The following is a 14,362-nucleotide window of genomic DNA, read 5'->3' on the forward strand; positions in this document are numbered from 1 at the left end:
GGCTGCTTGCTAGCGTTTAAGAACCCAGACGCCACTCTTCAAAGTGGGATGCAGAATGTTTTCTTAATAGATTTTATTATGCCAATTGACTTAGATGTCCCCTGAAAGCATGGTCCCCAAAACCCCTGCCCCTGCTACACTAGCCTTTGAAGCATTCAGTTTATTCAGGAAACTTCTTTGCTTTTGGTTTAGTCCAGTTGTGCTGACCTCCCCTGTATTGTGCGCTGTCTTTTCCTTCACCTAAAGTAGTTCTTATCTACAAATTAGTGAATGCCCCCTCCCACCTTCCCTCCCTCCCCCCTCTCGTAACCACAAACGAATGTTTTCTTTTCAAACTATTTCTCAAGTTCTTGTCATAATGGTCTTATACAATTGTCCTTTTGCAACTAATTTCACTCAGCATAATGCCTTCCAGGTTCCTCCATGTTATGAAATGTTTCCCAGCTTCATCACTGTTCTTTATTGATGTGTACTATTCCATTGTGTGAATATACCATAATTTATCCATTCCTCCATTGATGGGCACCTTGGTTGCTTCCATCTTTTTGCTATTGTAAACAGTGCTGCAATAAACATGGGTGTGCATATATCTGTTCATGTAAAGGCTCTTATTTCTCTAGGATATATTCCAAGGAGTGGGATTGCTGTATCGTATGGTAGTTCTATTTCTAGCTTTTTAAGGAAGCGCCAAATCGATTTCCAAACTGGTTGTACCATTTTGCATTCCCACCAGTAGTGTAGAAGTGTTCCAATCTCTCCACAGCCTCTCCAACATTTATTATTTTGTATTTTTTTGATTTATGCCAGCCTTGTTGGAGTGAGATGAAATCTCATTGTAGTTTTGATCTGCATTTCTCTAATGGCTAATGATCGTGAACACTTCCTCATATATGTTAGCTACCTAAATGTCTTCTTTAGTGAAGTGTCTATTCATATCTTTTGCCCATTTTTAAATTGGGTTATTTGTCTTTTTGTACTTGAGTTTTTGCAGTATCATTTAGATTTTAAGAGATCGGGCGCTGATCAGAAATGTCATAGCTAAAAACTTTTTCCCAGTCTGTAGGTAGTCTTTTAACTCTTTTGGTGAAGTCTTTGGATGAGCATAGGTGTTTGATTTTTAGGAGCTCCCAGTTATCTAGTTTTTCTTCTGCACTATTGATAATGTTTTGTATACTGTTTATGCCATGTATTAGGGCTCCTAACGTTGTCCGTATTTTTCTTCCATGATCTTTATCATTTTAGCTTTTATATTTAGGTCTTTGATCCACTTTGAGTTAGTTTTTGTGCATGGAGTGAGGTATGGGTCTTGTTTCATTTTTTTGCAGATGCATATCCAGTTATGCCAGCACCATTTGTTAAAAAGACTGTCTTTTCCCCATTTAAGTGTTTTGGGGCCTTTGTCAAATATCAACTGCTCATTTGTGGGTGGATTTATGTCTGGATTCTCAATTCTGTTCCATTGGTCCATGTATCTGTTGTTGTAACAGTACCAGTTTGTTTTGACTACTGTGGCAATATAGTAAGTTCTAAAATCAGGTAAAGAAGGCCTCCCACTTTGTTATTCTTTTTCAGTAATGCCTTATTTATCCGGGGCCTCTTTCCCTTCCATCTGAAGTTGGTGATTTCCTTCTCCATCTCATTAAAGAATGTCGTTGGGATTTGGATCAGAATTGCATTAAATGTATAGGTTGCTTTTGATAGAATGTTGTTGTTGCTGTTGTTGTTGTTAGGTGCCGTCGAGTCAGTTCTGACTCACAGCGACCCTATGCACAACAGAACAAAACATTGCCCGGTCCTGCACAATCCCTACAATTGTTATGCTTGAGCTCATTGTTGCCGCCACTGTGTCAATCCACCTCGTTAAGGGTCTTCCTCTTTTCCGCTGACCCTATACTCTGCCAAGCATGACGCCCTTCTCCAGGGACTCATCCCTCCTGACAACATGTCCAAAGTATGTAAGACGCAGTCTCTCTGTCCTTGCCTCTAAGGAGCATTCTGGCTGCACTTCTGCCAAGACAGATTTGTTTGTTCTTTTGGCAGTCCATGGTATATTCAATATTCTTCACCAACACCACAATTCAAAGGCATCAACTCTTCTTTCGGTCTTCCTTATTCATTGTCCAGCTTTCACATGCATATGATGCAATTGAAAATACCATGGCTTGGGTCAGGCACACCTTGGTCTTCAGGGTGACATCTTTGCTCTTCAACAGTTTGAAGAGGTCCTTTGCAGATTTGCCCAGCGCAATGCGTCTTTTGATTTCTTGACTGCTACTTCCATGGCTCTTGATTGTGGATCCAAGTAAAATGAAATCCTTGAGAACTTCAATCTTTTCTCCATTTATCATGATGTTGCCCATTGGTCCAGTTGTGAAGATTTTTGTTTTCTTTATGTTGAGGTTTAATCCATACTGAAGGCTGTGGTCTTTGATCTTCATTAGTAAGTGCTTCAAGTCCTCTTCACTTTCAGCAAGCAAAGTTGTGTCATCTGCATAAACGCAGGTTGTTAATGAGTCTTCCTCCAATCCTGATGCCCCGTTCTTCATATAGTCCATCTTCTCGGATTATCTGTTCAGCATACAGACTAAATAGGTATGGTGAAAGAATACAACCCTGACGCACGCCTTTCCTGACTTTAAACCAATCAGTATCCCCTTGTTCTGTCTGAAAAACTGCCTCTTAATCTATGTAAAGGTTCCTCATGAGCTCAATTAAGTGTTCTGGAATTCCCATTCTTCGCAGTGTTATCCATAGTTTGTTATGATCCACACAGTTGAATACCTTTGCATAGTCAATAAAACACAGGTAAACATCCTTCTGGTATTCTCTGCTTTCAGCCAGGATCCATCTGACATCAGCAATGATATTCCTGGTTCCATGTCCTCTTCTGAAACCAGACTGAATTTCTGGCAGTTCCCTGTCGATATACCGCTACAGCCGTTTTTGAATGATCTTCAGCAAAATTTTGCTTGTGTGTGATATTAACGATATTGTTCTATAATTTCCACATTCGGTTGGATTACCTTTCTTGCGAATAGGCATAAATATGGATCTCTTCCAGTCAGTTGGCCAGGAAGCTGTCTTCCATATTTCTTGGCATAGATGAGAGAGCACCTCCAGTGCTGCATCTGTTTGTTGAAACATTTCAATTGATATTCTGTCAATTCCTGGAGCCTTGGTTTTCGCCAATGCCTTCAGAGCATTTGGGCTTCTTCCTTCAGTACCATCGGTTCCTGATCATATGCCACCTCTTGAAATGGTTGAATATCGACTAATTCTTTCTGGTATAATGACTCTGTGTATTCCTTCCATCTTCTTTTGATGCTTCCTGCATCATTTAATAGTCTCCCCATGGAACCGTTCACTATTGCAACTCGAGGCTTGAATTTTTTCTTTAATTCTTTCAGCCTGAGAAACGCCAAGTGTGTTCTTCCCTTTTGGTCTTCCATGTCCAGCTCTTTGCACATGTCATTATAATACCTTCCTTTGTCTTCTCGAGAGGCCCTTTGAAATCTTCTGTTCAGTTCTTTTACTTCAGTGTTAGAATAGACATTTTTATAATGTTAAGTCTTCCTATCCACGAGCAAGGTAAGTTTTTCCACTTAATGTAAGTCTCTTTTGGTTTCTTGCAAAACTGTAACGTAGTTTTCTTTGTATAAGTCTTTTACATCTCTGGTAAGACTTATTCCTACATACTTTATCTTCTTGGGGTCTACTGTAAATGGCATTGATTTGGTGACTTCCTCTTCGATGTTCTTTTTGTCGGCGTAGAGGAATCCAACTGTTTTTTTATGTTTATCTTGTATCCCAATACTCTGCTGAACTCTATTAGTTTCAGTAGTTCTCCTGATGATTCCTTAGGGTTTTCTGTGTATAAGATCATGTCATCTGCAAATAGAGATACTTTTACTTCTTCCTTGCCAATTTGGATGTCCTTTCTTTCTTTATCCAGCCTAATTGTTCTGGCTAGGACCTCCAACACAATGTTGAGTAAGAGTGGTGATAAAGGGCATCCTTGCCTGGTTCCTGATCTCAATGGGAATGCTTTCAGGCTCTCTCCATTTAGGGTGATGTTGGCTGTTGGCTTTGCATAAATGCCCTTTATTATGTTGAGGAATTTTCCTTCTATTCCTATTTTGCTGAGAGCTTTTATCATGAATGAGTGTTGAACTTTGTCAAATGCCTTTTCTCCATCAATTGATAAAATCATGTGATTCCTGTCTTTTGTTTTATTCATGTGGTGGATTACATTGTTTTTCTAATGTTGAACCATCCCTGCATACCTGGTATGAATCCCACTTGGTCATGGTGAATTATTTTTTTGATATGTTGTTGAATTCTACTGGGTAGAATTTTCTTGAAGATTTTTGCATCTGTGTTCATGAGGGATATAGGTCTATAATTTTCTTTTCTTGTGGTGTCTTTACCTGGTTTTTGTATCAGGGATATGGTGGCTTCATAGAATGAGTTTGGGAGTATTCCATCCTTTTCTATGCTCTGTAATACCTTTAGTAGTAGTGGCGTTAACTCTTCTCTGAAAGTTTGGTAGCACGCTGTAGTGAAGCCATCCGGACCAGGGCTTTTTTGTTGTTGTTGTTGGGAGTTTTTTGATTACCTTTTCAATCTCTTCTTTTGTTATGGGTCTATTTAGTTGTTCTACCTCTGTTTGTGTTAGTTTAGGTAGGTAGTGTGTTTCTAGGAATTCATCCACTTCTTCCAGGTTTCAAATTTGAGTACAATTTTTCATAGTAATCTGATATGATTCTTTTAATTTCCGCTGGGTCTGTTGTAATATTGCCCATCTCATTTCTTATTTGGGTTGTTTCCTCTCCTGTTTTTGTCAGTTTGGCCAGTGGTTTATCAATTTTGTTGATTTTTTCAAAAAGCCAGCTTTTGGTATTGTTAATTCTTTCAATTTTCTGTTTTCTATTTCATTTAGTTCAGCTCTCATTTTTATTTGTTTTCTTCTGGTGCCTGTGGGTTTCTCTTGTCGCTCTGTATTTGTTCAAGTTGTAGGGATAGCTCTTTAAATTTTGGCCCTTTCTTTTTGGATGTGTGCATGTATTGACATAAATTGGCCTCTAAGCACCACTTTTGCTGTGTCCCAAAGGTTCTGATAGGCAGTGTTTTCATTCTCATTGGATTCTGTGAAGTTCTTTATTCCATCCTTAATGTCTTCTATAATCCAGTCTTTTTTGAGCAGGGTATTGTTCAGTTTCCAAGTATTTGATTTCTTTTCCCTGCTTTTCCTGTTATTGATTTCCACTTTTACGGCCTTATGATCAGAGAAGATGCTTTGTAATATTTCAATGTTTTCGATTCTGCTAAGGCTTGCTTTATGACCTAATATGTAGTCTTATTCTAGAGAATGTTCCATGAGCACTAGAAAAGAAAGTATACTTGTTTGTTGTTGGGTGGAGTGTTCTGTATATGTCTATGAGGACAAGTTGGTTGATTGTGGCATTTAGATCTTCTGTGTCTTTATTGAGCTTCTTTCTGGATGTCCTGTCCTTCACCGAAAGTGGTGCGTTGAAGTCTCCTACTATTATTGTGGAGCTGTCTATCTCACTTTTCAATGCTGATAGAGTTTATGTATCTTGCAGCCCTGTCATTAGGTGCATAAATATTTAATATGGTTATATCTTCTTGGTGTATTGTCCCTTTAATCATTATATAGTGTCTTTCCTTATCCTTTCTGATGGATTTAAGTTTAAAGTCTATTTTGTCAGAAATTAATATTGCCACTCCTGCTCTTTTCTGATTGTTGTTTGCTGGATATATTTTTTCCATCCTTTGAGTTTTAGTTTGTTTGTGTCTCTAAGTCTAAGGTGTGTCTCTTGTAGGCAGCATATAGATGGATCTTGTTTTTTAATCCATTCTGCCACTCTGTCTCTTTGTTGCTGCATTTAGTCCATTTCTATTCAGCATAATTATGGATAGGTATGAATTTAGTGCTATCATTTTGATGTCTTTTTTTGTGTGTTGTCGACAGTTTCCTTTTCCCACTTAATTTTATCTGCTGAGTAGATTTTCTTTATATATTATTCTTTCGTCATATTTGTTGTCGTCGATTTTGTTTCTGCTGAGTCTGTACTTTTCCCTTGTATTTTATTTTGATGAGTAAGATAGTTTCTCTCCTTTGTGGTCACCTTATTATTTACCCGTATATTTCTAAATTTAAAACTTTTATTTCTTTGTATTGCCATATCTTCCTCTCCATATGGAAGGTGTATGATTACATTTCTTAGTCCCTCTTTATTATTTTAATGTTGTCTTCTTTTATATAATAACATTGCTGTTACCCTGTTTGGGGCTTTTTTTTTTTTTAATAATCTTGTTTTTTTGGATTTCCCTGTCTAGGTTGACTTCTGGTTGCTCTGCCCAGCATTCTAGTCTTGGGTTGATATCTGATATTATTGATTTTCTAACCAAAGAACTCCCTTTAGTATTTCTTGTAGTTTTGCCTTGGTTTTTATGAATTCCCCCAACTTGTGTTTATCTGGAAATGTCTTAATTTCACCTTCATATTTAAGAGACAGTTTTGATGGATATATGATTCTTGGCAGGCAATTTTTTTTCCTTCAGTTTTTTAAATATGTCACCCCATTGCCTTCTTGCCTGCATGGTTTCTACTGAGTATTCCGAGCTTATTCTTATTGGCTCTCCTTTGTAGGTGACTTTTCGTTTATCCCTTGCTGCTCTTATAATTCTCTATCTTTGGTTTTGGCAAGTTTGATTATGTCTTGGTGACTTTCTTTTCAGATCTGCCTTACGTGGAATTCGATGAGCATCTTGGATAGGTATCTTCTCATCTTTCACAATATCAGGGAAGTTTTCTGCCAACAAATCTTCAACAATTTTCTCTGTAATCCCTCCTTGTTCTGGTACTCCAATCACTCGTAGGTTATTTCCCTCTATAGAGTCCCACATGATTAAGGTTTCCTCATTTTTCTAAAATTCTTTTATCTGATTTTTCTTTACATATGTTAGTGCCAAGTGATTTGAGTTCAGAAATTCTAGGTTCTACTTGCTCAATTCTGCTCCTCTGACTTTCTATTGAGTTGTCTATTTCTGTAAGTTTATTGTTAATCTTCTGAATTTCTGATTGCTGTCTCTCTATGGATTTTTCCAGCTTATTAAACTTTTCATTATGTTCCTGAATAATGTTTCTAATTTTTTCAGTTGCTTTATCTGTGTGTTCCTTGGCTTGTTCTGCGTATTGCCTCATTTCCTTCCTGATATCTTGAAGGGTTCTGTATATTAAACTCTTGTATTCGGCCTCTGGTAATTCCAGGAATGCACTTTCATCTAGAAGATCCCTGGATTCTGTTTTGAGAGCCTGTTGAGTGATCATGGTCTGTTTCTTTATGTGACCATATTGACTGTTGTTTCCGAGCCATCTATAAGTTATTAGTTTATGCTTGCTTACTGTGTTGTAGTTGCTTGCTTTGTTTTGTTTTGGTATACTCCTGTGGGTTGCTTGAGTGCGCTAGCTTATTTTCACCTTTGGAGTTCCGGTGTCCTGTCCCCAGCTGGCTAGAGCTGTTACAGGGATATCAGTCTAGGAGTCCATTCAGTTTTCTTGTATGAATTCAGCTCAGGTTTCCAGGTAGCTGATATCAAGTGTGTGGTACAGGCTCTGTCCTACAGTCTTAGAGGAGCAGGGGTGATTGGTGTATATACCGGTATCTAATTGCAGTAGAGGGTCACGCTGTGAACAAGGCAAGGGGCTGAGAACCAACCCCCAAGTGTCTCTGAGGAAAACACGTCCCTGTTCCCTAGAGTGTGCTGATGGGTGGGTTCTGCAGATGGACCATGGGCACCCAAAGTTTTTGGTTGTAAGGGTTGGGAGGTACCAGTTATCTTTGGCCCCCTGTCGTGGGTGGCTGGGTGTCCTGAGTGGAGCTACCAGTCCTTAGGTCCCTGATGTGGGTAGGTGAGGACCTTGTTCAATAGGCAAAACAATGTCAAACGTCAAACACCCACCTCTCCATTGCGTAGCTGAAATGGTTGGAGTTTGCCAACAAGGGTCTATTCGCCTGAAATAGGCCCACACAGGTCCATGCAGAAGGGAAACGTGCTCAAGGTCCATGGATGGTTTATGCGTGGACAAGAGCAGCTTCTGTCCTGAGCTCCTCCGGTTAATGGAGCTAGCAACTTATCTTTTCCCCCCAGTTGCAAATTTTCTCCTTCCCCAAGGCCAGGAGGATGGCTCTAGGTGCTCAACAGGGCCTATGTCAGGCCCAGGGATTCAGCCGCTGAAGCCAGTTTGCAGGTGTGGGGTGGGGGGCGGGTGCGGGTAAAATATACCCAAGTACTTAGCTTTTGCCGAGAGCACTGTTCTTCTTAGATCCCGGAGGTGTGAGTAGGCTGTGCAGCTGGCTGCTTTTCCTGGAGGAAACTGCAGCCGAACGCTAGTAGCAGCCCACCGCCGCCACCATTCCGGGAATGGCGCCTGAGGGCTCCCCGCAATTCAGGTACAGTAACTCCTCTCCACTTCTGAATGGTCTCTTTCTCCCCGCCCCCCTCAGTTCATTGTGTAAACTTAGCTTTGATGCTCAGGGCTTCCAGCTTGTCAGAAATATACTCGTTTCACTTGTTTTTTCTGGTCTTTGTTGTAATGAGGGCTCGCCAGAAATGTCTATTCCGCCATCTTGGCTCTACTTTCCCAGTGCTAGGTCTTAACATTGGCTGTCTGAGCTAATGTACACACCTATATGTGTTCATTTTCTCTATAAAAAATGTGGGTCAGATGATCTGAAGGATCCCTCTAGCACTTCTATGCAAACATTAGGGTTGCTATGAGTTGGAATTGACTCGATGGCAGCAGGCTTGGTTTTGGCTTTTCAAATTTCACAATGAGAACATCTGTTTCAGTGACAGATTTAATACCCATTTCAGTGGTTCAATCCTATTTGAAAAGGTAGCAAATTTATGTTTATGATGGATAATTTTACAGATTCTTTCTTGTTCATGGGGTCCTGATCAAGTGACCATGGTAAAACTGATAGCTTAGTGTTTTCTTCCTGCGGTACAAAACAGTAAGCCACTTTTAAAATAAGAATCCCTTGACCTGTATCTCCATAAACCTGAATCTTGCTGTAACACTTCAGGAAAAAAATTTTAAGTGGCAGTTACTGCTTGTCATGCTCTTTGTTCCTGAAAATTCTGTTGGAAAGCAAGATGATAAAAGGAGTCCCACAACCAAGTACTCTCCACCCCATACAATACAGTACACAGCTGTTGTTATTAGGTGCTGTTATTTGGTGCCATCAAGTCGATTCCGACTCATAGAGACACTGTGTACAACACAACAAAACACTGCTAGGTCCTGCGCCATTCTCAGAATCATTGTTATGCTTGATCTCATTGTTGCAGCCACTGTGTCAATCCATCTTGTTAGGGGTCTTCCTCTTTTTCGCTGACCTTCTTTATCGAGCATGATGTCCTCCTCCACAGACTGGTCCCTTCTGATAGTATGTCCACAATATATGAAATGAAGTCTCACCATTCTTGCTTCCAAGGAGCATTCTGGGCTGTACTTCTTCCAAGACAGACTTATTTGTTTTTCTGGCAGTCCATGGTATATTCTTCAACGACACCATAATTGAAATGCATAAATTCTTCAGTCTTCCTTATTCACTCTCCAGCTTCTGCATGCATGAGTCAATTGAAAACACCATGGCTTGGGTCGGGGCACTTAGTCCTTAATGTGACATCTTTAACACTTTAAGAAGGTCTTTTGCAGATTTGCCCAATGCAATGTGTCATTTATTTCCTGACTGCTGCTTCCATGGCCGTTGATTGTGGATCCAAGTAAAATGAAATCCTTGACTTCAATCTTTTCTCCATTTATCATGCTGCTGCTTATTGGTCCAGTTCCAAGGATTTTTGTTTTTATGTTGAGGGGTAATCCATACTGAAGGCTGTGGTTTTTGATCTTCATCAGTAAGTGCTTCAAGTCCTCTACACTTTCAGCAAACAAGGTTGCGTCATCTGCATATCATAGGCTGTTAATGAGTCTTCCTCCACACCCGATGCTGCATTCTTCTTCATATAACTCAGCTTCTCGGATTATTTGCTAAGCATACATATTGAATTAAGTATGGCGGAAGGATAAAAACCAGGTGCAAGACAGTGGATCAAATGTTTTAAGAAACTCTCCTGAGCACTGCAAGACATTTAGCAGCATCACTGGCACCTACTAATAGATGCCAGTGGCACCCCACAGGTGTGAAAATCAAAGATGTCGCCAGACATTGCCAGATTTCCCGAGGGGTAAAATTGCTCCTGATTGAGAAGCACTGAGAAAGGCAAATGCTATGCAAACAGGTGATCTATAATTATGAATAATAATATGAGAATGTCACAATGTTGTGATAAGCAGCTAAGAACAAAAGTGAACTTACTACTTGCATCTAGTGAGTAGGTGCCAGTGATGCTGCTAAACGTCCTGCAATGTTTCATATATATAAAGTATCAAACCATGCAAAACCAATTTATGCTGTAGGAAATCAGGACAGTGGTTACCCTTGGGAGAGATGAGGGAGGGGCAAGGAGTATTGCCTGGAAGGGAGCATAAAGGGTCTCTGGAATGCCCAGAATGTTGTCTTGATCTGAGTGCTGGTTACGTACATGAAAGTTGAGCATTTATGATATATACTGCATTTTCTACACACACATATACATGTATACACACACAAATTTATTGAGCTCTTATGATATATGCAGTTTTCTATACACACATATACATACATGTACACATAAAATTTCTTCAAAAAGCTATGGGACTCATTACCTCATCTTTTTCATAATGAAATGAAAACTGTAGTTCTTACTCTTTCAATCATAAACTAAAATCAGTTGCCATGGAGTCAATTCCCAATTAATGGTGACCCCATGTGTGCCAGAGTAGACATGTGCTCCACAGGGTTTTCAATGGCTGACTACCTTTCTTCCAAGGTACCTATGGGTGAACTTAAAAACCACCCACCTTCCACTTAGCAGCTGAGCACATTAACTGTTTACACCACCCAGGATTCCATTGTAATCAACCTGTTATTGTTAGGTGTTAGTGGCTTCTGACTCATAGCAACCCTATGTAAAACAGAGCAAAACACTGCTCAGTCTTGCACCATCCTCACAATCATTATGCTTGAGCCCACTATTGCAGCCAGTGTGTCAATCCATATCGTTGAGGGTCTTCCTCTTTTTCACTGACCCCCTACCTTACCAAGAGTAATGTCCCTCTCCAGGGACTGATCCCACCTAACAACATGTCCAAAGTACGTGAGGCAAAGGCTTGCCATTCTTGCTTCCAAGAAGCACTCTGGCTGTACTTCTTCCAAGACAGACTGATTCGTTCTGGCAGTCCATGGTATGTATATTCAGTATTCTTCACCAATACCATAATTAAAATTCTTCTTCAGTCTTCCTCATTCATAGTCCAGCTTTCACATGCGTTATGAGGTGGCTGAAAATGTCCTCAAAGTGACATCTTTGATTGTCAACATTTTATCACAGCAGATTTGCCCAATGGAATTCGTCATTTGATTTCTTGACTGCTGCTTCTGTGGGTGTTGATTGTAGATCCAAGTAAAATAAAATTCTTGACAACCTCAATCTTTTCTCCCTTTATCATGATGTTATCTACTAGTCCAGTTGTGAAGATTTTTGTTTTATGTTGAGGTGCAGTCCATACTGAAGGCTGTAATCTTTGATCTTCATCAGTAAGTGCTTCAAGTTCTCTTTGCTTTCAGCAAGCAAGGCTGTGTTATCTGCATATCCCAGGTTGTTAATGAGTCTTCCTCCAATTCTGATGCCACCTTCTTCATAGAGTTCAGCTTCTCAGATTATTTGCTCAGCATATGATTATGTATGGTAAAAGGATACAACCCTGATGCACACCTTTCCTGATTTTAAACAATGCAGTATCCCCTCGTTCTGTTCAAAGGATTGCCTCTTGGTCTATGTACAGGTTCCTCATGAGCACAATTAAGCGTTCTGGAATTCTCATTCTTCAGTAATGTTATCTATAGTTTGTTATGATTCACATTTTTATCATGAACAGCACTTATTATCAAGCTACATGGTAACTAAGCAGTTTTAAATCAAGGTGTGAACTAAATAAAAAAGTTGGTCATCTCTATGTTTTCCTTTTTAAATACAGTTACTTAATTTTAAAAAACACAGAAAAAAAAATCATTTCAATTAATTTATTTGGTAGAAGTTATTTATGCTCCTAAGGTTTGTCACTGTTCTTATTGGCAATAAATAGCCAAATGGAAGATGATTCTTTTTAAGTTTATAATACTGTAAAAACCAGCTCTGTCACAAATGAAGTATATCTTAAAGTACTGCAGTTTCAATGTATTGTTAAAATTGGAGAAATATGATTTAGCAGCTATGGCCTAATCTTGTCTGAAAATAAACAACATTTATCTATCTCAATCCAGGAGTTAATTGGGAATTACTTTTTTAATACAGTAAAACCTGCAAAAGCTGGAACCTGTGTAAGGCAGAAACCCGTCAGAGAAGGAAAACATGCAAGACCCAGAAAAACAAGGCAGTCCTGTCAAGTTCTAGCTCTCACAGGTTTCACTGCGTAAGGATGAGATTCATAAGCTTTTATACATAAAGACATGGTGCTAACCTTATTCTTCTTTTCCTGCACATCCATCCTTTCAGACTGGTGCCAGAACACTTTATTAAGAAAAAATAAAATCTACAGTAAATCTAGAGCTCTCAATTATATTAAAAAGAAATAAACACTTCAAAAATATTAATATTTTAGTTTTTTATAAATGTTTAAGAACCACATTTTTAAAAAGTATTGCAATGATAGAACACATATCGCCTCAACCAAATGTGTGATTTATTTTTGGAGAAAAATAATTAAAACAGGTTTTTCCAATAAGAGGGAGAAATAGTAACATGAGATCATACCCTGATTACATGTTAATTACCACATTCTATACAACGTGGATGTGCTCAACATGTACTCAATGATAAAATAATGAACCACTGTGATTTAAAAATCACAAATCACTTGCCAACATTTTAAATTTATGAATATCGAAACAGACACCTAAAAATAAGTGTATTTTAAAAATAAGCTTTTGACAGTGTTTATAGATCAAATGTTATGTATAAATAGTACAGCAAATATACTGACAACACTGCTAGTTTCCACTTAATTTCTTCATAATATGGCTGTCTGGTGTTGCATTAGTGAAGATACTACCAACAACCACATGGGTACCCCAGAGACTATGACGAATCACTTTACAGCAGCCGAGATCGTCCACAGAGAATCCTAAGTGTCGATAGCGTTCATCAGTTTCAAAAAGAGTGTTATTTGTATATGGCCCAAAAAACTAGAGGAAATAAAAAATGAAGTCATACTGTCATTATCAAGAAAGACATTTTAAGAATATACATATCTATTTAATATTCCAGATAGTTAAAAAATCAAATCACCACCACCACAACAAAGGTCACATGGAACACCTAACCCCCACCACCCGATACCTGAGCATTCTGGAAATGTGAAATGATCAGCAAATTTCAGAATACCTAAAACCGCACGCATAGCATTACATGGCTTTTAAGGATGGAATGACCATCTATGGTTCACCTTCATCACCTTCAAGATGAGGAAATTAAAGCCCAGAGTAAAAGCTTCTCATTTCTGAATCTGTACTATATCTTATCTAACTCTGAGAAGAAATAATATATATATTACTATCATAAATTCAAAAGTCTAAAATGAATTTACTACTTGTAAGTGAAAGGTACAGCCAGAATTTAAAATGTGACCACAACAGTGGCCTCAGTGATTATTTTCTTGAAAGTATAACTTTATAAATGTTAATTTCCAAAAAAAAAAACCACTTCTCTAAATATTTATTTTACCATCTATAGTTTTTTTCATTTAATTCTAAAAATAATTTTGGAATTACTTCTAATTTTCGACAAACAGTAAATACTATTTCAATGCAAATCAAATACCTACTAGTGACTATGGGAATTAGTATTTTTAATTAAAAAAAGTTAAGGATAGAGTAATTTAACTTTGAGTTAAAGAGATTCCTCAAAAGTTGTGAATCCAACTGACTCAGAGTAGTACTTCTTCGTGTAAAACTGTAAGGTTTCAAAATAGTCTTGAATGATCTACTTTTACCAAGATTATTATAATTTACAAATCTCAAGTCATTTCTACTTCAATTTATATAATCTAGCTTTCAAAATACATTTAATTACTCACTGCCACACCAGAGGATGGGTCAATAAAGTCAGCCCAATAACCTTCAGCTCGAAGAGCATAGCAAATTTCCTTAGCACCACTGATGAACTGCATTGA

General features: G+C 38.4%; 1 protein-coding gene across 2 annotated transcripts in view; it reads right to left on the reverse strand.

The window, feature by feature from the left end:
* Positions 1-292: 292 nt before the first annotated feature.
* The window catches only part of MMADHC (metabolism of cobalamin associated D), a 36,360-nt gene continuing 22,290 nt past the window's right edge, over positions 293-14,362 (reverse strand). For both annotated transcript variants that reach the window (XM_049887173.1, XM_049887172.1), the window contains exons 7-8: positions 14,267-14,353; positions 293-13,376 (exon numbers count right to left, since the gene is read on the reverse strand). In XM_049887173.1, the coding sequence (XP_049743130.1) occupies positions 13,182-13,376; positions 14,267-14,353 (282 nt within the window). In that variant the 3' untranslated portion in view covers positions 293-13,181. The remainder of the gene's footprint in view (positions 13,377-14,266; positions 14,354-14,362) is intronic.

This window comes from Elephas maximus, chromosome 6 (genome assembly GCF_024166365.1).
Source record: "Elephas maximus indicus isolate mEleMax1 chromosome 6, mEleMax1 primary haplotype, whole genome shotgun sequence".
In the NCBI taxonomy this organism is placed as follows: domain Eukaryota; kingdom Metazoa; phylum Chordata; class Mammalia; order Proboscidea; family Elephantidae; genus Elephas; species Elephas maximus.